The 22500-nt window shown below is 43.9% G+C and overlaps 3 protein-coding genes across 3 annotated transcripts in view; 2 read left to right on the top strand and 1 right to left on the bottom strand.

Moving 5' to 3' along the window:
• The window catches only part of LOC130405036 (high choriolytic enzyme 1-like), a 10449-nt gene extending 8911 nt beyond the window's left edge, over positions 1-1538 (bottom strand). Inside the window, exons 1-2 of the mRNA XM_056609990.1 lie at positions 1359-1538; positions 489-1226 (exon numbers count right to left, since the gene is read on the bottom strand). Coding sequence (XP_056465965.1) covers positions 489-1226; positions 1359-1538 — 918 coding nt within the window. The remainder of the gene's footprint in view (positions 1-488; positions 1227-1358) is intronic.
• A 1784-nt stretch (positions 1539-3322) lies between these two features.
• LOC130405035 (high choriolytic enzyme 1-like) lies at positions 3323-4276 on the top strand. The gene has a single exon (XM_056609989.1). It carries the CDS (start codon positions 3323-3325, stop codon positions 4274-4276), a length of 954 nt encoding a protein of 317 aa, XP_056465964.1.
• A 5177-nt stretch (positions 4277-9453) lies between these two features.
• On the top strand, positions 9454-20513 carry LOC130405034 (opioid growth factor receptor-like protein 1). The gene is made up of 8 exons (XM_056609988.1): positions 9454-10113; positions 11640-11726; positions 12107-12185; positions 12777-12855; positions 13295-13361; positions 13652-13797; positions 14244-14695; positions 20392-20513. The coding sequence occupies exons 1-8, from the start codon at positions 9922-9924 to the stop codon at positions 20511-20513; spliced, it is 1224 nt and encodes a 407-aa protein (XP_056465963.1). The 5' UTR covers positions 9454-9921.
• The last annotated feature ends 1987 nt before the right edge of the window (positions 20514-22500 follow it).

Raw genomic sequence — 22500 nt, 5'->3', positions numbered from 1 at the left:
TTGCTCGGTTTAATGCCTATGCCTATATTATGCCTATAGCATAATGAATATATAGGACATGAGCGCCCCTCTATAGATTCAGTCATAATCTCAACGATTAGGACCAACTTGGGCACTCGTATCCCTTTGATTGAGTTAGCATTCAGATACCTTTTTAAAACAATTGTAACAATATTCATGTTTTTGTTACTACTAGTATGTAATTAAAATCACATTATCATCTTGTAGTCTGTGTGGTTAGAAGCACAACATCATCTTGTGCTGGGCATGATAATAGGTCCATTTCATCAAAGATGTTTATATAAAGCTGTTATTATCAACATAAACTGTGGTTTATGTTGATACTCACCCAAACTAAAATAAGAAATGACAACTACACAAATGAATTGCAGTGAAGCGACATTTTTAATGAAACATATCAGGAGAACATATTTTGGTGAGAAACAACATCAATTTGATGTTTGCAGGCAAACGGTTGGTGGTTTTACCACGCAATAGAGTCGGTTGATCCTCAGGATGTCATTCTTGGTCATTCCCTTTCTCTGGCCAATCCGAACACGGGAGTTTGGGATGGGGGTGATGCTGTCTCGTCCATTTATGGAGAAGGCTCTTCTGCTGTAGTGCATGATGGAGGTGTAATCGTAGGGGGTGTTCAGGTTGTTGGTGTTCTTCTTCTTGAAGTTGTATGCATTGCGTTGATTGATGTTCTTCCAGTTGATCCTGACGTACTGGTCACGGTCACTCCTGGTCTGCTCGTGGTTGAAGCCCAGAGCGTGGTTCAGCTCGTGTTGCATGATGCCGTAGTTCATGCATCCCGATCTCCTGAGAGAGAGTACCTGCCTGCCTCCTGTCCTGCCCAGAGAGGAGTAGCATCCACCTCTGCTCTGAACGCTGATGTGGTCGTACTGGTTCTGGCGGGGCACGAAGCGGATGCAGGTGGTCTGGTGGAAGGACTGCATGGCGCTCACAATTCGTGACCTCTCTGCGGAGGTGTAGGCTCTGCTCACTGTGTAGGGAATGGTCACAAGGCCATTGGAGGATTTTTTCCACAGGCAGTTGTTTCTAAAACACTTCATGGCGTTTCTGGTTGTTGGGAGAAGCAAGTCTCCCTCCAGCAGGATCTCATTGGAGCCGTTGTTGGTGATCAGAATCCTGGTGCTGATATCCATGTCCTCATTGTCTTCTAGAATATCATCAACACTTTCTTCCCCCACCATGGGTTGATCCTGGGAGAGGTCTCCCTCAAGCAGGATCCCATTAGAGTCGTTGTTTGAGATCAGAATGTCTGTGATGATATCCATGTCCTCATTGTCTTCTAGGACATCGGCCACACTTTCTTCCCCCACCGGAGGTTGAGCCTGGGAGAGGTCTCCCTTCTGCAGGATCTCATTGGGGTCGTTGTTGGAGGTCAGAATCTCTGTGATGATATCCATGTCCTCATTGTCTTCTAGGACATCGGCCACACTTTCTTCCCCCACCGGAGGTTGAGCCTGGCAGGGGCCCAGCAAGAGCAGGAGGAGGCTGAGACAGGTCTTCATCTTCTGGGTCTGTCTGGTTGTTTCTGGACACTGGCACCGGAGCTTCTCTGGACGTCTTCAACGGAGAGACTCCATAAGGTTTGTTGACCGTCTGATCGGACCAGAGCTTTTATATGTTCCTCTGCAGGTGTGTCTGTTGGAGGATTTAGGGTTGTGGTGCAGAAATTAAGGACTAAATAAACCTTTTAAGGGTGGACTCAAGCGACCAACCTATCTTTTCAACACTGTCTGTTATTCAAAGGCTTTGAGAGGAGGGGAGGGACATTACTGAGACAATGTTTACGCAAGAAAAAAAATAATGAACTCAAATAGCATTTTAAGTTTTTAAATAACTTGATAATGCAGAATTCTACGCCGCACTCTGACATTAACATGTTTACCGACTTCATATCACTATCCTAACTAAAGGTGTAATTTTCTACTTTTATACATTGAGGAGCAAACACAAGTGTTTGGTTCTGAATCAGGACTTGAAAATGATGCACCTGACTTTCAAACAGCAATAATTATTTTTGGACATTCATACAATACATGCTTTACTCTGTTGGATGAAGCATTATGTTAGCAACAGATACATATTCAAGCACAACTATTTCATCCAATCAATGCCCAGAGTAAAAAAAAGTCAGGAAGATGTATCGATGTAGCAGCGCTTTAAAGCTAGAATTGGGTATTTATTTTAGAAGCTTTATTTGACATAATTTTTTTATTTGTCTTTACATCCCGACAGCAATCAATTGTTCCAATGTTTTGAAAAAAGTAAAAAGGTCTGGCACCTGTGGCTGTCGCAGGTTTGCAATAATCTGTTCCAATTGGTTGCGGGACTGTAATGGCTTACCGGTCTGTTTGGCTAACTTCACGGCTACCTGCACGCCAGGTACATAGACACATAAGGGCCAGCATGGGCCAGTGCAACTGTTATTAACATCTGGCCCACCCTTGCCCTAGCGCCTCAGCTCTCTCTGAGTTGGACCCAGCCACATCCAGCATGCACACATTGAATTGTTATTTTGAGTATGTTCTTCAGAATTAATGTTTTGGGGTACAGGCTGGGTTTATCTGGGTACGTTTTTCACTCATTTTGTTACATTTTATTACACATACGCTGTTGAAAACTCCTGGCTACGCTACTGGGGTATACTTCAGTGATGGTTGCTTGCAGAAGGAGGCACGCATAGCCGTCGTGGCAGTAATGACGGAAGAATAGCCTGGAGGGTAAAGGCATCATCATGCTTTGCGTGCTTTGTCCGAATTGTGTGCTATTCAATAAAGCATGTATTGCATGAATGTCCAACAAGAATTGTTGCTGTTTGAAAGTAAAGTGCATAATTTGGAAGTCCTGATTCAGTACCAATCACTTCTCCCTCAATGTATAAATTAGAAAAGCATGCCTGTAGTTAGGATAGTGGTATAAAGTCGGTAAAGAAAGACGATACGTCAGTGTGTGGCGTAGAATTCTGCATTAACATGTTAACTCAAAATCGAAATGCTATTTTATTTTTCTTTATATTTTGTTAACGTTGATTCAGTAATGTCCCTCCCCTCCTCTCAAAGCCTTTGAATAACAGAGAGTGTTGAAAAGATAGGTTGGTCGCTTGAGTCCACCCTTAAAAGGTTTATTTAGTCCTTAGAATCTGCACCACAACCCTAAATCCTCCAATATACACACCTGCAGAGCTCTGGTCCGATCAGACCGACAAACAAACCTGAAGGTGTCTCTCCGTTGCAGACATCCAGAGAAGCTCCCGTGCCAGATTCCAGAAACAACCAGAGAGACCCAGAAGATGAAGACCTGTCTCAGCCTCCTCCTGCTCTTGCTGGGTCTCTGTCAGGCTCAACCTCTGGTGAGGGAAGAAAGTGTGTCTGATGTCCTAGAAGACAATGAGGACATGGATATCCTCACAGAGATTCTGACCTCCAACAACGACTTCAATGAGATCCTGCTGGAGGGAGACCTCTCCCAGGCTCAACCTCTGGTGGGGGAAGAAAGTGTCGATGATGTCCTAGAAGACAATGAGGACATGGATATCAGTACCAGGATTCTAATCTCCAACAACGGCTCCAATGAGATCCTGCTGGAGGGAGACTTGCTTCTACCAACAACCAGAAACGCCTTGAAGTGTTTTAGAAACAACTGCCTTTGGAAAAAATCCTCCAATGGCCTTGTGACCATTCCCTACACAGTGAGCAGAGCCTACACCTCCGCGGAGAGGTCACGAATTGTGAGCGCCATGCAGTCCTTCCACCGGACCACCTGCATCCGCTTCGTGCCCCGCCAGAACCAGTACGACCACATCAGCGTTCAGAGCGGAGGTGGATGCTACTCCTCTCTGGGCAGGACAGGAGGCAGGCAGGTACTCTCTCTCAGGAGATCGGGATGCATGAACTACGGCACCATGCAGCACGAGTTGAACCACGCTCTGGGCTTCAACCACGAGCAGACGAGGAGTGACCGTGACCAGTACGTCAGGATCAACTGGAGGAACATCAATCGACGCAATGCATTCAACTTCAAGAAGAAGAACACCAACAACCTGAACACCCCCTACGATTACACCTCCATCATGCACTACGGCAGAAGAGCCTTCTCCATAAATGGACGAGACAGCATCACCCCCATCCCAAACTCCCGTGTTCGGATTGGCCAGAGCAGGGGAATGACCAAGAATGACATCCTGAGGATCAACCGACTCTATCGCTGCAAAGACCAACAACCTTGCCTGCAAATATCAAATTGATGTTGTTTTACAAACTGTGTTCTCCTGATACGTTTCAATAAAAATGTTGCTTCGCTACATTTTATATTGTGTCGTTTTTATTCTATTTCGGGTCATTATCAACGTGCAAAACATGTATGAATTAAAGGATGCACATCTATGGCGACACATTAGTGCCATAATTCACTAATGTGATAAAAGATGCATTCGGGCGTATTATATTATTCCACACGCGTAGATATTAAAGGCACCCAGTGCAACTTTCGAGGCTTAAAAATAAACATTCAATTTGTAGTCTTTTTTACACGTAGTAAGTTTCAATAACTCCATACCATTACATACCGACATTCAAGCAGCAAAGATGAGACGTCATTGTGTGGTGAGAACTGATAGAAAATCGATAACAACAACAATGCCGCCATTTTCTTTATTTTTTGTAACCTACAATAAATAAAGCAGGCTTCCAGTCAATGGAAAAATGGCTTCTCCCCACCGGCGATTGTTGTTGTTTACGATTTTCTATCAGTTCTCACCACACAACGACGTCTCATCTTTGCTCCTTGAATGTCGATATGTAATGGTATGGAGTTATTGAAACTTACTACGTGTAAAAAAGACTACAAATTGAATGTTTATTTTTAAGCCTCGAAAGTTGCACTGGGTGCCTTTAATATCGACGCGTGTGGAATAATATAATACGCCCGAATGCATCTTTTATCACATTAGTGAATTATGGCACTAATGTGTCGCCATACACATCCACTTGTCATAATACCCCTTATCTTCTATCTGCCATTCCTTGGCAGTTAATATATTTATTTAACAACATTGCTTATTATAACGCTCATACAAAACGTAAACAAAAAAGTATCACAAATGGGAATAACACAACCCATTCCTTCTTAGTGATAAAGCATTTTTTAAATTGAAAGCTGTTTGTCCATTCTGGGCTACTGTAGGTACATGGGTCTGAAACATGGAGGTTTGAATAGAAGAGGACCCTCTACCTGTATGTATATATAAAGGGCTTATTCTAAGGTAAAGAAAATACAATATACAGCGTATACACTATACACTAATTATAACGTACTTGAATATTGGGTTACATTTATTCCAAGTCCTTTCTCCTGGATGCCTCAAGATTATACACAGTGCACCTTTAATATTGTGATCAAAGTCATAAAACATAACTACATAATTCAAATTGTGGAGCAATTTTCACTGTCAAATTAAGACCTCTTTGTTATTGGCATCCCAAGGAAACTGAGATACAATTCACAGTGATTCTTATTAAGAGCCGTAAAACAATTAGACACGTCCATAGACTCCTAATCAACACAATGACAATTTACTACTGCAGACAGTGGGAATACCTCAGTAACAGCCTTACAAAAGAGACACTTCAAGCCCCTGCTGTAGTCAGCCAGCCAACATGAGCTAATGCTTTATTGAGTTCATGGAATTTCCCAATCAGAATTAATATTTCATGGAGAGAATTTGCTACTACGTTTGCAAACTCAACATGCATTTTTAATCTAGGCCTTTGGTTTATCAATGGTGAAGTAATATCATAGTGATGACGCATTTTACATTTGAGCACAGTGTGCTGACATGCTCATTTGATCATGTCTAAAGGTCTGTCTGTTAGGTTGCTCAGTCGGAACTACCTGTAGTGTAAAACGATTACTTTATCATGTATCATTGAATAATAACCAACTGTTTGTGTGGATAATTACATTATAACCAGCATGGCGATTGCATTATTGACTTTTTTCAAAAGGGTGAATACAAGTAAAAAAACATAAATAGCAACTATTTTTTAGAGGGTAGAGGTTTGGATCGAGCCAAGAAATAGAAACATTGAGCGGTAATACCTTCCCTCTCACCACGCATTGGTCTTGCTTTTCATTCATAATTCATCTCATCCACATTTTTACTCCAGCTGACCAATATGTCAATTTTTAAGCAGATTCCAACCCTTGCTTACTCAGCTACAGGCGATGGTCATTTAAACTGAACTCAAAGATAATCTTTAATGGGAAATTGCACTAATCCAAGAATAAAAATCTGTACGCTACAGCCATTTATTTTGTGTAAAAGTTACTTACAGAATCTAAAATGACTCACTACTTCATTAGATGGAAAAGATCATATAACAACCAGGCAACAGAAGAGCTTTCTTCTTATATATAACATAAGAATTACAAAACTGAATAAATATTGGAAACATGACAAAAATGCTTTGCCAGAAGATTCTCAGCGAATAATTACTTGATACTTGGCAACTGCGTCAACACATTTCATATGTGTTTTTAAGCTAGTTTAACCTTGTCAGTTAACCAGGGGAAATAGGTGGGTGGAACGCCATTAAAAGGATTACTTTTTTCAGGGAGATTTTATTGTTCAGTATTTTGAAGGGGAGTTCTCCATTTTTTGCTGTCTTGTTAACTTCTCATACGTAATGAATCATGGGGTTATTTAAGCTCAGGTAAGCTAGCGGTGAACGGCCGGTCGGCCGCCACAGGATTTTTCCTGGCCGTGGTATATGAGATACATCCATTCCACCTGTCCTCGTTTGCTGAAGGTCATTACAGCATTTAGCAGGCTATATATTTCTTTAATGCGGTAGAGGGAGTGAAAACATAAACTCACCCAACTCCTTACTATTTTAAGCTATCAATGTCCCTGACAGATTCACAGTGAGACCAGTTTGTACTTGTTTTAATCTGCTGAAAATGTGTTATTGAAACGTAGGCTAGCCTCAATTTTATTTACTGTTTCCAATTAAAGGTTTAAACCTTGTTGAAATGTGTGATGTTTAGAAGCATCACACACATTGGGACATCACACCCTGCTCCTTAGGTTATGTTTTTTATTGCTTTTTGATTATTTTATTTTCTGTTTTACCTTTTACTCATAGTCATACATACATAGACGCCACATTGACTGCAATGTCCCGTTGTTGCAATTCTTCAATTCTTGAAGACTTTCCTGCAAACAAATAACAATGATTAGGGGGTTACGGTTTTTCTGTAGAGAAAGCACTACAATGCTTACATTTCTGAACTTATTTCGATGAGTCGGTTTTAAATTCATATTAAATCAAATTATAAATAAAATGTAAAATAGATGTACATGATTATTTTTTTAACACCACGAAGATTGTAAACCCTCGGATAGAAAAATGAATTGTTAAAATTGGTTGAGAACTGAAATGATTAAGTGCTTAAAACTGCAACTCCCCTGTTTTGTATTAGTTTACAGGCAAGTCTTTGCCTCTCAGATATGGCAGTGATGCTATACGATCTAGAGGCCAACAGCGTAGAATCTATGTATCCCTTGTGTCTCACAACTCTTCTTGTGTCAGATAACTTGCTTGTTTCCCCGCCTCTCTCATTGTCTGCCCCCCTTCCCCTGTCCCTCCTTATCCTCCCCTTACTAGTGTTTTAGTCTGTGTGTTTTCCCCTCTCTCTGTCTGCCAGTCAGCCATTACAGCTTCCCCTTGTGTTGTGTGTTCCTGGTTTTAGATTTCCGCTTGTTTTACCTGATGTCACCTTTTTTTTCTCCATGTCTATTTAATTGCCTGATCCCCTGACCGATCACCCGTAACGCAGAACCATTTTTCTAGTAAAGACTGCTTTTGGATCTTGAGATTGTGTGTGTCTATTGATTCCTGTTTCCAGGGTTTACCCGAGCCGTTCCAGTCAGCCGCCTCCCTGTGTGCGGGCTGCAATATGAGTGCTGGGGAAACAGACTGAAGCCTGGGCTACGGCCCAGTGGGCCAGGAATTCTTCTGTTTGGTTTCCCTAAAACACTTCAGGGAACCCCCCCCCCCCCCCTCCCCACAGGATCTTACCACTACCCCGAGCTAGAGCGCTTACGGGTCAGCGCCAGGTCAAAAACAAAAGACTGGCTGCGGTCCAGATGATGTAAAAATAGGGGAATATCGCAAACATATCTTGGAGGGTATAGACTAAGGGAGACTATGAATGGACAATAAAGGATATAAATATTAAATATCTATACATCAAGTTGAGGTGTGCCGATGAATATGTACACAACATGTTGATGACCAGAAGACGTGTAGGGGTTTTCATGTGATCAATAGGATCAATACGATTGGGGTTGCATGGGCAGTATGTTTAAAAAATAAATCAATACAGACGATAATAAACAGAAAACCACATGTTGAATGCGGGGTCATTGTCAACGCATCGACGGAGCGCCGGACCTCACGCTACATGCTGAGTCCAACCTGTGAAGAAGATTCCTTTAGGTCCTGAAACCAGGCCCCTCCACCCCCCGGGGGGTAGATAGAGGGCAGATCTACAGGGTTAAGCCCCTCCTGGATGATCGTCTTGGGATTAGTGGGCCCCCGTACATGGGGGACTGGAAGGGGTTCGGTCCTGAGGGAACAACACAGGTCTCAAAACAATATTGTGGATCAAGACCGCCTTCTGCATCTGGGACTTCAGGGTGGATCAAAATTCATGCATGTAATATTAATTCATCTTGCCAGTGGTTGCACCAGCGTTTCTACACACACACACACACACACACACACACACACACACACACACACACACACACACACACACACACACACACACACACACACACACACACACACACACACACACACACACACACACACACACACACACACACACACACACACACACACACACACACACACACCATCTAGCATTCTAGTCATTCTAGTTAATTGTAACTAATCATTTACTACCCAAAGTGATCGTGATCATTATTGAAACAGAAAGTCAGTTCAGGAAGTTTTTGTGAAACACGTAATTCAGGGGTTTGCCCAAGCTAGTGCCTCTTTAAATCACAAGAGAAACTAACACCTGCAAAACACAGGGGGGGGGGGGGAAAGGTCCGCTTCTAAGTACTATGCTGAGAACATGATGATGGGCATAGACGTTGAGCTATGTGAGATGCAATGGGCAAGTTGAAACTATATCGTGTAGCCTAATCGACAACTTCCTTCAATCGAACAAGACACACAAGACACACGTCCGTTGCAGTCCAAGAAAATATCAGACCGCCTACTGCGTTGTAGTTCCGCTTCCCCTAAGTGACAATTGGTGTTGTAACAACTTGGCCCAGCCCACTTATTCGTCTAGGTTTCCTTTGCTGCTTCAGCGTCTGTGTTTATGTGTGTGTATGTATGTATGAGTGAGTGCGTGCGTGCTAGTGTGCGTGTTCTCGCGCTTGTGTGTTTCTGGTTGCAAGTGAGCGTGTTCTTGTGACATTGATGATATCCGGTCCGGGTGGAGATTACTGGTAACCTTTTTCTGTCCCGCTGGCAGGCTTACCACGTGACCGCTCGGGTCCTGATGCTGCTGTCACCAGGGGTTATGTGCAAGAAGCTCATTGGGGCCACGTGCAAGTCGCGTAAACGGGCGCGTAGCCGCCGTGGTTGAACCCCCCCACCTCCCCTTTTCTCTGCCAGTGAAAAGCCCCGCTTCGCTAGGGCAGGCCGAGGTAGCAGCTCGCAGCTCGGCTGTGAAACACGGAAACTCGTGCGGCAGATTAAAACGATGTAGGCTCCAGCGAGGACGGAGGAGAGGAGGACACACACAACCCGAGCGGGACGTTGAGATTATCGAATTGTGGCGTTGCGTAGTTTTAGGGATTTCTTTTAAATGGGAAATCGGATGGGCAGTTGGCGTTACAAGGAGCCGAGCACAGTGGAGGAATGCGACTCGACGTGGGGGTCGGACTCGGAGAGCGACGACCCGCCGGTGGAGGCTGCAGAAGGCAGCGGCATCTCCGGGTCTGTCGGTCCGGCCGAGATGGGTCGATGCTCGGTCGACCCCGGCGACATGTCCCTGCAGGTAGGCTACACCGAGGATTATTGCACAACGGATTAAGCACGTCGTCGTTCACTTATTAGAAAGCAGCGTGTGGCGGACGGCTGAGCGTGCTCGCTGACTGACTCATGATCAGCAGACCCAGCTGAGAGTGAACTGCGTGTGTCTATAGACGCGCTGTAACCGGCCTATTGCAACCCCACAATGTCACCACATACTGAATGGTGTTTTTTACTGTGAATGGTGGCGGTTGTTATAACTATGCTTAGTTATAACAAACTAAGGAAATCAGGAAATCTTCTAAGAAGATGGAGTACATCAGGGCTATTCAACGTCCTTACACCTACATCAAGTGGGCCGAAAAGGAAAACCACTGGGGGTCCATGGGCCACACAGAGTAAAACTACGTGAATGAATCGCTACAAATAAATCGTACTTAAAGTAGTGTTAACTTAATATATATAGTACTACTACATGGAATAAACTTGTCAGACGCATTCCTTCCTTCTTCACTTTTAATCGTATCATTATAAAAGATGTTGTTCTCACATATTTTGGACACGTATTTAGAATTAAAGAATGTTGTTTGAATCATCACTAAACAGAACTACTATACATATGAGACATTTTGAGCCAGTGAGTCAGTGGGAAAGATTGCACTGCCTTGTTTGCCTCATCCCGAGACACTCATGCAGCTTCTCATTGGTCATGGAGCAACGTGCACTTGATGGCATTCATATGAGGAAAGCTAGACTCAAACGTATCGGTTGAGTCAGAATAAGAGATGCCAGTACCTGATTGTGGGGTACTGATACTGGCTAGTATCACCGGCTACACACATTAACCTGATTTGCATTCAACTATGTTTCTCCTTTATTTTATTTATTTTTTGCATGCAACCTCTTGCGGGCCAGAAAAAAATTAAGAGGGGCCGCATTTGGCCCACGGGCCGCTAGTTGAATAGGCCTGGAGTACATGCTTGCCTATTATAAGACAGTGTCAGTAAAGTAAATAGAGAACCGTTGGGGGGAGGGGGGGAGGGGGGGGCGGGGGGGGGGGTCGTAGGCCAAGGTCTACTGCCTAGGATAGAAGTGTATAGCTAATATGAAACCTTTATTTAAGTTTCAAAATTCAGAAACAAAAAATTGATGAATCGTCACATCTTTCTTACTGGGCAGTGAAATGTAGTGTATAATATCCTCCTTTTTATCGTTTTTGTGGTCAAACATTTTGGCTGAAATGGCTGACCCACAGTGCGGCGCCAGCGCTTTACAAACCCCCCTTTAAGCTCCAGCATGGCTCAGCTTTTCAGCTCAGCCTTTCAGGGATCAGGACCCGCACTTCTTGAGGTCAAAATGATCATTCTCCCTTTATTGCTTTCTCTGTTTCTTCCTTCGCTCTCTCTCTCTCTCTCTCTCTCTCTCTCTCTCTCTCTCTCTCTCTCTCTCTCTCTCTCTCTCTCTCTCTCTCTCTATCTCTCTCTCACTCCCCCCCCCCCCCCCCCCCCCCCCCCCCCCCCCCCCCCCCCCCCCCCCCCCCCCCCCCTCCAGCTGTCAGAATCTCCACAGTCCGCCCCGAAAATGAAGAGGAGCTTCTACGCTGCCAGAGATCTATACAAGTACCGACACAGCTACCCGGTACACACAAACACACATACACACACACACACACACACACACACACACACACACACACACACACACACACACACACACACACACACACACACACACACACACACACACACACACACACACACACACACACACACACACACACACACAAAAACACGAACACACGCACACACACACACACACACACACAAAACACGAACACACGCACAGACACACACGCATACAAACACAGAAACACACACGCACCCACAAACACACATACATACACATACGCATGCACATACACTTGCACATACACATACAAACACAAACACACACACATACACATGCACATACACACGTTTATAGACACAACGTATGATTTCTACCGTCCTCCTGTTTAGAACTACAAAGAGTCCAGGCAGCCGAGTGAATTCCGCAACCTGCGCTTTTACCTGAACAAGATCCCTCTGATTCCAGATGGTGAGTCCGCCCCCCCCCCCCCTCACACACACACACACACACACACACAAACACACACACACACACACACACACACACACACACACACACACACACACACACACACACACACACACACACACACACACACACACACACACACACACACACCCACGCACACGCACACGCACACGCACACGCACACACAAAGAGAAGCAGGCCCAAATTATATGTTTCACTAGTATTGGTTTTGGGGATTTGGCTGTTTTGATTTTGGTCAAAAGATCATGTTTGAATAGGAGAGGCCAGCGGAGTAAGAATGAATCCAGCGTTTAAACACACACACACACACACACACACACACACACACACACACACACACACACACACACACACACACACACACACACACACACACACACACACACACACACACCCACACACACACACACAAACACATACACACATCCGCACACACAGAGACACATACGCACACTCTCACAGTTTGAACAATTCACCTTTGCAAACCCACAGAAGACAGAATAACACACACACACACACGCATGTACAGTGTGTTCAAAGTAGTACAAACTCCTTTGTGTGATCTGACAGGCATCTACATAGAGGAGATTCTCACAAAGTGGAGAGGAGACTACGATAAACTGGAGCACAACCACAATTACATCCAGTGGTGAGTCACATCTCTCTCTTTCTTTCTTCTTTTCTGTCTTTCTTTCTTTCCTTGTTTTTTTTATTGCTGTGTGTTTATGTGTGCGGGAGAGAGATAGAGAGAGAAACATTGTTGGTTTCCCACTGTCTGTGTGTGTGTGTGTGTGTGCGGGCCTTATTCGGCAACATATGGTTATATGGTTGGTGGTCTAACACAGCATGGTGCAGTTGCTCAGTCATCACCCTTGTAGCTCTGCTCTGACACTCAGATATGTGTGTGTTAGAGCGTTACTTCTCTAACCCAACTCCTATTATTGTTTGAAAGTCACAATATTATATGTTTTCTCGTTATGTACTGCCGACCCACCCATCTCTCCAGGCTGAATGTTCACAATCTTCATGTTGTTTGTGTTTATCTTTGTGTGTGTGTGTGTGTGTGTTTTTGTGTGTGTGTGTATCAGGCTTTTCCCGTTAAGGGAACAAGGGCTTAACTTCTACGCACAAGAACTGACTCAGGACGAGATCAAAGTAAGACACACAAATGCACGTATGCACACACACAACCACACACACCCACCCACCCACACACACACACACACACACACACACACACACACACACACACACACACACACACACACACACACGAACACACACATAGACGCACACGGGCCACGCACACATTCAAACCTACGGACAACCCTACATTTTGACTAGCATCTACACGCAGGGCTGTATAGAGGTCTTAGAGGATATATAATTCATAGTGCTTCATGCTTCATTGCTCTCTTCCTGACACTCCCGACACCCCCCTCCAGGAATTCCAAACTACTCGAGAAGCCAAGCGGCGTTTCTTAGCGGCCTACGCGCTGATGCTGGAATTCTACGGCGTGCGGTTACTGGATAAGAGCGGCAGCGTTGCCCGCGGTCCCAACTGGCAGGACCGTTTCCAGCACCTCAACGAGTAAGGAGCCTGACACGCATGAGGGCACTCACATGCACGCTCACGCACGTGCACGGACACAAGCACACACACACAAGCGTACGCAGACCCACGAGCCCATTCACTCCCTCACTATGAATATCTAAAGAATATGGGTGCAATCATGTGTGTGTGAGAGGGTGTGTCACTCTATGTGGAGTAATGTGCTATCTCTGCACTGTGTGGGCCTTTTAAGCAGTCTCAAGTGCTTTCAAAAAGGGCTTTATATATAGCGCCGATTTGCATCATTTCGAAGATGGTGATCATTTGTGTGGTTTGTCACTGCATCGGTGCCCTTGAGCAAGGTCTATTTTTTCGAACCATTCGCAACAATCTCCCCTTATTCTCTGGTGGGCTGGCCTGCTCCGGAGGCTCCTGCATTGACCTCCGTGTGCCTACCCCTCCTCGCTCCTCTCCCCGCTCTGCAGGTCGCAGCACAACTATCTCCGCATCACGCGCATCCTCAAGTCCCTGGGCGAGCTGGGCTACGAGGCCCTCAAGGGCCCGCTGGTGCGGCTGATGCTGGAGGAGTCGCTGCTCCACGCCACCCTGCCCAACATGCAGCACAGCGCGCTGGAATACTACGTCTACACCATCCGCCGGCCGGCCACGCGCCGACAGCTCCTCCGCTTCGCCCGGCAGCACTACCGGCCCGCCCACGCCTTCCTGTGGGGGCCGCAGCCCAAGAGGCGCGGGGGGGCAGCAGGGGGCGGAGGGGGAGGGGGTGGAGACGACGACGACGACGATGACGGAGGCGCCGGGAACAGCGGGATTCGGGCGCCCGCCCCGACGCCGGAGCACCGCAGAGGGGCCGGGGACGCGGGCGCCGACTGTATGCCGCCGTTTTCCCGCCCTCCCAGCCTGCTGGCCGGCCTCGAGGGTGTGGGGGAGGAGGGGAAGGGCTGGGACCACGGTGGTGGTGGTGGAGGTGGTGGTGGTGGTGGTCCGGCTGGAATGGAGTCAGGGCGTCGGTGTGTTGAAACGAGGGGCTGGGGGGAGGGGGCTGAGGCGTGACACTCTCCCCACCCCCATGCCACTAGTCTTGTTTCCGCATTGAAAGGTGTGTGTGTGTTTGTGTGTTGGTAGTGGGAGTGAAGAGAGAGATATGGAGAGAGATAGAGATATTATGAGAGGGATAGAGAGAGAAAGGAGTGAGAGAGATAGAAAGAGAGAGAGAAAGAGTTAGAGAATGATCATCTGAGCCAAACAACAATTATCTTTGCCCCAGTAAATGTCCTCTTCACCCAAAAAAATACCTTTTTAGTGGTGCTCTTGATCTTGATAGATCCAGAAGTATAGTCTCTCTCGGAGAGAGAATACCATCCCACTTGGAACGGGGAGACAAATTGCCTTCTTTTTTCGTCCTTTATATTTATTTAGGGGCGGAGGCGGAGGTATCATTCAGGTCCAGATCGGAGGCAGAACCTCTGAAATGAATGCCAAGAAACTTGTTGGTGGTTCACTGCACCGGGGAAACCACAAGCTGTTTTAGAGAAATGCGGTGGGTGGGGGAGTAGGAAGGCTAAACAATATCCTTAAATGCAGGCACTAACATTTGTTTAATTATGTGAAGGATGCAATAGACAATAGACGCGTCGTTTATCTTATTTTCAACTTTTCGGTTTGGTTTATCAAAGCAATATCTGTGAAAGATAGTGAATACCGTTGACTTAAAGTCTGTATGTTGTGTAGCGAGGCCTAGATGCTGGTAGCAGACACAATCCCTGGTGATCTCCACGGTATCCTCTCAGCGCGGCTGTGTTTTTCAGCTGTAGGGTCAAGAGGAGCTTGGTACTTGCTCAGCGGTGCGTGTGGTATCAGGTGAACGCGGTCCTTTCATGTGAACTGCACACCAAGCAGTTTGCTCAGTGTGCATGGTACTGTATTAACTGTGTCGCACCTTTTGACAATCTCTTTGTCTTCCTGCTCAAAGCGCTGTGTCCGATCTTTCTCCTATTTTTGCAGGCCTTCGTACCTAGGATTCAAACTCTCCCGCATAGAGATATCGCTGGTTTCATAGGCAATGTGTGGAAAATATTATCTTTATGTTTTTCAAAATGTTTATTAATTATTTTCTTTGTCAGAGCACAAATTTGTCCTTAAAAAAGTGAAGATTAAGGTAATTTGAAAGGGAAAAGTAATATCAGTGATGTAATTAATGTCTTAACCCTTTGTGGCCAATATCCTAACATGTGATGCCATTCTCAACAGTGCCACGAATTTAAATAAGGTTTATCTTTCTGGGACCTGTAAGCATAAACAACATGTATCCGTTTTCTCAATTGGCCGTTCTATTAAAGTGTAATTTCAGCGGAAATTGAACCCAGGGTATTTTTCGGCATGAAGACACATAAAATAAGCCAAACCTCGGCAGTAGCATGACTAGGGTCCCTACACATAATACAAAGCATCAACAAATTAGTTAGAGTACCGGGAGTTTATTCAAAAAGACTGTGTTCAAGATCTGTGCCTTACCGGTAGGGCCATGTGTCCAAGAAGTCGATTACCGGCTACTGTAAATAATATAATAGAGGCGCAAAAATGTTTAACAGCCAAGTATCAAGAGGGTTAATTTTTTGGCTAATCTATTATATTATTTACGGTAGCAGGTGTTCGACTTGTGTGGACCTCCTGGAAACACGGCCCTACAGGTAAGGCACAGACCTGGAAACAGTCTTTTGTGTAGGGACCCTAGTCATGCTACTGCAGAGGTTTGGTGCTATTTTGAGCAATATTAGTGGTTAAAAATGTTCGATTTGGAAGCATTCACACTGCCGCTAGCCAATAACATGGAAGGCATTTGGGCTGTAACATTGATCCTGGCATTTGGGGCAAGCTCTATAATCGATTATCAACGAAAAAAAGCTTATCTTATGATTCTTCATGCCGAAAAAAAGACCCTTGGTTAAATTTCCACCCGGAATTACACTTTAAGAAGTGGCTCATTAATCATTAATCTATCCATGCATAACCTAAACTTATTTTTTTGGCTTTGATTGTACAAACATGCATGTATGCACACCACTGGGGTTGTATGTATGCATATACATACACACATTACCATATATATCCTAGTATATACACACATACACAAACACAATATATATGATGTGTTTTTTAGAATCCAACAACAAAAGACCAGGGCAGGACGTTCCATGTAATCCTGGTAACAGTAGCCTTCGGTTAACATTTTTCCTACCAGGACGTGTGGATGGCTTGGTTTTTACTGTACATTTGTATCATAAAATGCACAGCCAGAACTGTTTCAGCTGTATTGCAGCCTTACAACTCAGTAGTTTGGGCTGCGTTCCTAGCTAGTGACAAAAGTGTGCTTTAAAGAATTTGTGTGTGTGATTTTTTTTTACTTGCTAATTTTTTTTTTCCTGGTTCAAATTGCTGTACTTGAAATTGAAATACAAGCCATGCAAGGTGCAAGACACAAGGGTTGTCCATGCTGTTAAAAAGGGAGATTTTGATCCTCAGTCTCCTTGAATGGGCACTGTCTCTAACATAATTGTAAAGCGATCTTTTCAGGTATATGATGTGCAACATGAGCTCTGTTGTATGATGTATTGTTGTAATATAGTGATTGTGGGTATGGGTTAGAGTATGTATCTGAAGTGCCTCTTTTGTATTTTTTAACCGTTTATTTGTATGCGGAATAAGATAAACAATAACAACAACAACAACACGTATGTGTGTGTGTGTGTGTGTGTGTGTGTGTGGTGGTGTTTGTCCAGATGAACGACGTATATATTTACAAATTGATTGGCCAATTAGAGCATACTAATTGGGCAACAAAATGTGACTCAATGCAATCCGTTTTTTAACTGGAATATGTATTGGAATTTGTATTATTTTTAAAGATTGTTTAGATAAAGAGCATTATGCACATGTCTATTGGATACATGCATATTGTAAATTCCACTGTTTGGCTGGTCATTTACACTTGTTCTCAGATTCTGGCAACAATAGTTTGGTGAAGCCAAATTGTGAAATGTGTTGGCCAAAACACTAATATTAAATTTCTGTCAAATATATAGTAGTATGCTAAATTAGGATTATTCATAATAAATAAATGAAACAAAACCGGGTGCAAAACAACATTTAACAATGAGAACACAATTTCAATATTATGCAACTGTAACTAAAGTAAATAAATAAAAAACAGGTTTGTCAGACCACACTTTTGTCTCGATCAGTGAGGATATGTTCTTCGATGTGAATACATGCTGGATAGTGTGTGTGTGTGTGTGTGTGTGTGTGTGTGTGTGTGTGTGTGTGTGTGTGTGTGTGTGTGTGTGTTTGTGTGCGGCGGGGGTGCTGTCATTGTGTATCAAAATAAAAGTATTATCCCTGCTTTTATGAAGAGCTTAGCTGAAGGGATTGGGGGGGGGGGGGGTGGGGGTGGGAGAGAGGAGGAGAATGTGGAAGATGGCGGGGGGGGGGGGGGGCGCAGATTATTCCCTGGCACGTTTTCTTCACAACACTTAGCATTTGCCAGCACTACATTTTCTTTTCCCTGACACACACACACACAAACACACACCCAAACACACAAAAGTGCAGTGAATATATTTGTTATTTTGGACGTTTTGTAGAATTATGGTTGGTATGTAAGTGCAACAAAATACCTTACATTTTGCATGTACACACACACACACACACACACACACACACACACACACACACACACACCACACACACAGCACACACACACACACACACACACACACACACACACCACACACACACACACACACACACACACACACACACAAAGAGGAAACCAAGGGCTGATGGTTTTCATAGCTGCCAGCTGGCTTAGTGAAGGGTATTTACACCTGCAACAACTCAAGTCGTTGGTCTGTTTACAAAGGTATGATGTTGTAAAATTAAACTCAATAGAAAACCACAACAAACCATTGTACACTATCTCTGATTTATGACAGTTTCATTAAACATTATGTATTCTTGTGACTCCATCTGCCTCGTCCCTTCTCTCTCTCTTTCCTCACACCACACACACACACACACACACACACACACACCACACACACACACACACACACCACACACACACACACACACACACACACACACACACACACACACACACACACACACACGCAAACGCGAACACAGCACACTGTAATGGACCAAACGGCTTAATTTCCACAGAAAGGAAATAAATATAAAAACTGGTAGGGAGAAATCAATAACAAAGACAATGCCGAGGTCAAAATAACGTGAAGATGAATGAATGAGGCACATGACCTCTGATAACAGAAACATCAGGGAGGCTATCAACCAATGGTTAAACTAGTGGCACAGGAGGGGAGGTACATAAATCTAGTTATACAAAAGTTCTAATTACTTGTGTTATATTTGTCTTAAATGTATTTATTCTATTCACGGAAACTATCAAAGACACAGTTCTTTACATAAAAAGTAATTCCATTTCCCCTCAGAGTAAAAGAAAATGTATTCTAACCAATCAGTCCAATCAAACATACCTGAATCTAAACACAAACGGGTTACTGAGTTTGTTAATTTTTTATGTGTTCATGTATTTATGTGTCAATGGTATCATGCATGTTCAGATTAAGAAGAGGAAAAAACACGTTTTGCTTGAACACCAACCTTCACAGACAACTTTAAGCACCAACCCATAATCAGTTGGATGGAGGATTGAAGAGTAGCAGTGAGTGTTATTGAGTGGCCAAACTAACTTCACAACATAGTATTTTATTGCGGAATGTTTTTTTGCCAGCTCCCTTGGAAGGCTGTGCAATATAGAGGATAGAAAAAATGAGCGATGATGAAAACATTTGCTGGAGACTGTGTTCGCCTTGTGTAGGAAAACGATTTGGCTTTGGCTTTTAATCGTGGCCGTTATTGTAAATTAATTTTAGCAAACCCAAATTCTAATAGGATACAAGAAAATGGAATAAGATCTTTGCTGTTTTGGCAAGCACATTTTCCCATCAGCCTTTCTTATCCAGTCCTGTGTTCGGCTTCACAATGCTGTCTTTTCATCCAGGCACTGGAAGACGTGACACTGAAAAGACTGATGTTTTTGCACACAAGTCTAAAATATCTATAAGTCCGAACTTGATATAAGAGCAGTGGAGATAGCGAGAATTATAACTTGGTTTCCTTGAATAACTATCCATTGTAAATCGACGCAGGCCATAGATGCAGCGTCCACACAAAGTGGTTGATGCAACCCATTCTCCTTAAAAAGTCCCTTTCAGTCTTCCAGTTGAAACTATGTGAAAACCATAGTTACTGGAGAGATCCTGTTTTCATTTCCATCCACAAACGTTCATTGTGTTCAACTGTGCCTTTTTCTGGTACAGGAATGATGTTTTCCAAATAAATACACTAGTATTCGGTCAACAATTTTCCCCCACTATATGCTCCGCTCACAGGACGGAAATACGACATTTTAATTTGTTTACATTCATTCATATGTGTATCAGTGATGATATTCTGCAAAAGTATGTTGCTATCTGTGCAGGCAGTGCCTCTGTTTACCCTCTCGTGTCTCCCTGCAGTGTATTCTGCCGACAGGGTTGACGGCTGACCATGGACTCTTAAAGGCCAACATGCCCCAGAGCAGCCTGAACACAGCCAAGAGGTTAAGACTCACCAGAAACCTCCCGTTCTCAATGTGGAACCAGCCACACAGGTGAACTAGTCTTCGACGTGGAGCAGCTCTGAATGTGGTTAATTAATCGTCCTTATCGCGAACTCATCAACATGGTTAACAAAACTGCAATATGAAAATGGCTTAGGAAACCTTTAACATTGTTGATGAGGTGACCAGATCGTAATTGACAGCTGAACTCAGCAGGACGTGATACATACCTGCCCCTGTGGAAGGGAACACTGAAATCAGTTTGATGAAATGACAGTATATTCAATCATATGTTTTTATCTTCAACTCCCTTTAATGACCGTTCCCTTTGGAAGGAAGGAGGTCAATAAATAGAGGTTCAGAGGACAGGGGCAGGACATGTGCTGCCGTTGTGGTTCTGATGGCGGTCTCGCTGGGCTGGGCGGACGTACTCTGGAAGCTCATGAACTGCCTGATGATTAGTAGCAGTACCTGAATGCAACATGGAATAGGACATTAGTGTCTTAGACGGTTATAACGTAGTATGGTTTCATCCAGTTGCTGACATGTACCAAAAGATCCAGAGTCTACTGACGTAGCAGACCTAAGGCCTGGCTTCCAGTAGTGTAGCTCTAACCCTGAGGCTCTACCATATCCCAGGGTTATCCTCTGCATACAAACTGTGTTGCCAGGTTGGGGTTTCAAGTGAGTGGCAATGATTGCATTCTGAAGGAAAAATAACTGCTTTTCAGTTTCTGCTATTTAGACCGTGTACATTGTGAAGGCTGTAAAGGACACAGACACACACACACACAAGTTGAGAAATCCACATCTTTCTGATGATCACAATTTTTTTTTCGAACGCAGGATATGTTGTAAGTATCGGTTGGTCACCACGCCTTGAATAAAGCATACATTGACTGTGTCAGATAGTGACACACAGACTTTGGTTTCTCAATGAATGACCATCTTACTATCGACAAATCCAAAGGGCCTGGATATCTTCAAGTACTGATTTAAAACAATGCTGATTTGGCTGCACAATAAAAATAAAACATTAAGAAAACTTAACAAGATTGTATGATAAATTATTTTTGTGAGAGCTTTGGAGTTATTTTACCCTTTATTGAATCTTTTGGTGTGCACACTCCGTTATAACATTTTCTTTAGTTAAGTCGGCATCTTTACATATTGAGGAGTACCACGGGGGCAAACAGTTTACAACTGGATTTACGATGGAATATTCTGTTATTAACACAATAAGAGTAGCCCTCACATAGTACAGATGGCCAAATTAATGGTTGAGGGGGTAAGGGTCATACTGGATCAACTTTGGCCGAGGACCAAATAGAGCCTCAGAGTGCGTCATGTTTATTATGCAGCTTTTATCAACAGAGATCTGAGGAAAGGGGAGTGAGTCCTGGAGGGCAAGTGGTCCTGATGGTGATGGGTCTTCTGCTTTGTGTGTGTATGTGTAGTGTGTGTGTGTGTGTGTGTGTGTGTGTGTGTGTGTGTGTGGTGTGTGTGTGTGTGTGTGTGTGTGTGTGTGTGTGTGTGCGTGCGCGTGCGTGTGTCGTGCGTGTGTGTGCGTGCTTGTGTGTTGTGTGTCCTTTCCCATCTGGTTTATCTGTCGACAGTTAACTGCACTCTACTGTATAGCACATTTTAATATGAAGAGCTATACCTTTGAATGATGAATGTCCTTTATATTTTCATTGGATGAGTCATGTACCATACCCAAGGTCATCCATCACATACAACTTGATGCACACCGATGTTGTCATACAAACATTTTAAATAGGGATTACTGTGAATTCGGTTTGGGGGGAGGTAGACTTTGGACCAACAGCTGAATTATTCCACTGGGAGTTTGCATATATGTGCTTTTGTTACTTGATTCACACTGACGGAATAGAGGGGATACCACAATGTGTACTGAGCCAAACGGTTTTGTGTGTGCGTGTGTGTGTGTGTATGTGTATGTATATGTATATGTATATGTATATGTATATGTATATGTATATGTATATGTATATGTATATGTATATTTATATGGTATATGT

The sequence above is a fragment of the Gadus chalcogrammus genome, chromosome 15 (genome assembly GCF_026213295.1).
Source record: "Gadus chalcogrammus isolate NIFS_2021 chromosome 15, NIFS_Gcha_1.0, whole genome shotgun sequence".
NCBI lineage: Eukaryota > Metazoa > Chordata > Actinopteri > Gadiformes > Gadidae > Gadus > Gadus chalcogrammus.
Note: the sequence above shows the minus strand (reverse complement) of the source record. Positions and strands in the feature narration are given on the sequence as shown.

What these genes read in the sequence shown, in the direction of transcription:
- LOC130405035 (XM_056609989.1), top strand. Translation starts at nt 3,323, where the DNA reads ATGAAGACCTGTCTCAGCCTCCTCCTGCTCTTGCTGGGTCTCTGTCAG.
- LOC130405034 (XM_056609988.1), top strand. Translation starts at nt 9,922, where the DNA reads ATGGGAAATCGGATGGGCAGTTGGCGTTACAAGGAGCCGAGCACAGTG. An exon ending in CCGGCGACATGTCCCTGCAG is followed by an intron (nt 10,114 to 11,639) that starts GTAGGCTACACC and finishes CCCCCCCTCCAG; the next exon opens with CTGTCAGAATCTCCACAGTC. An exon ending in AGTACCGACACAGCTACCCG is followed by an intron (nt 11,727 to 12,106) that starts GTACACACAAAC and finishes CCTCCTGTTTAG; the next exon opens with AACTACAAAGAGTCCAGGCA.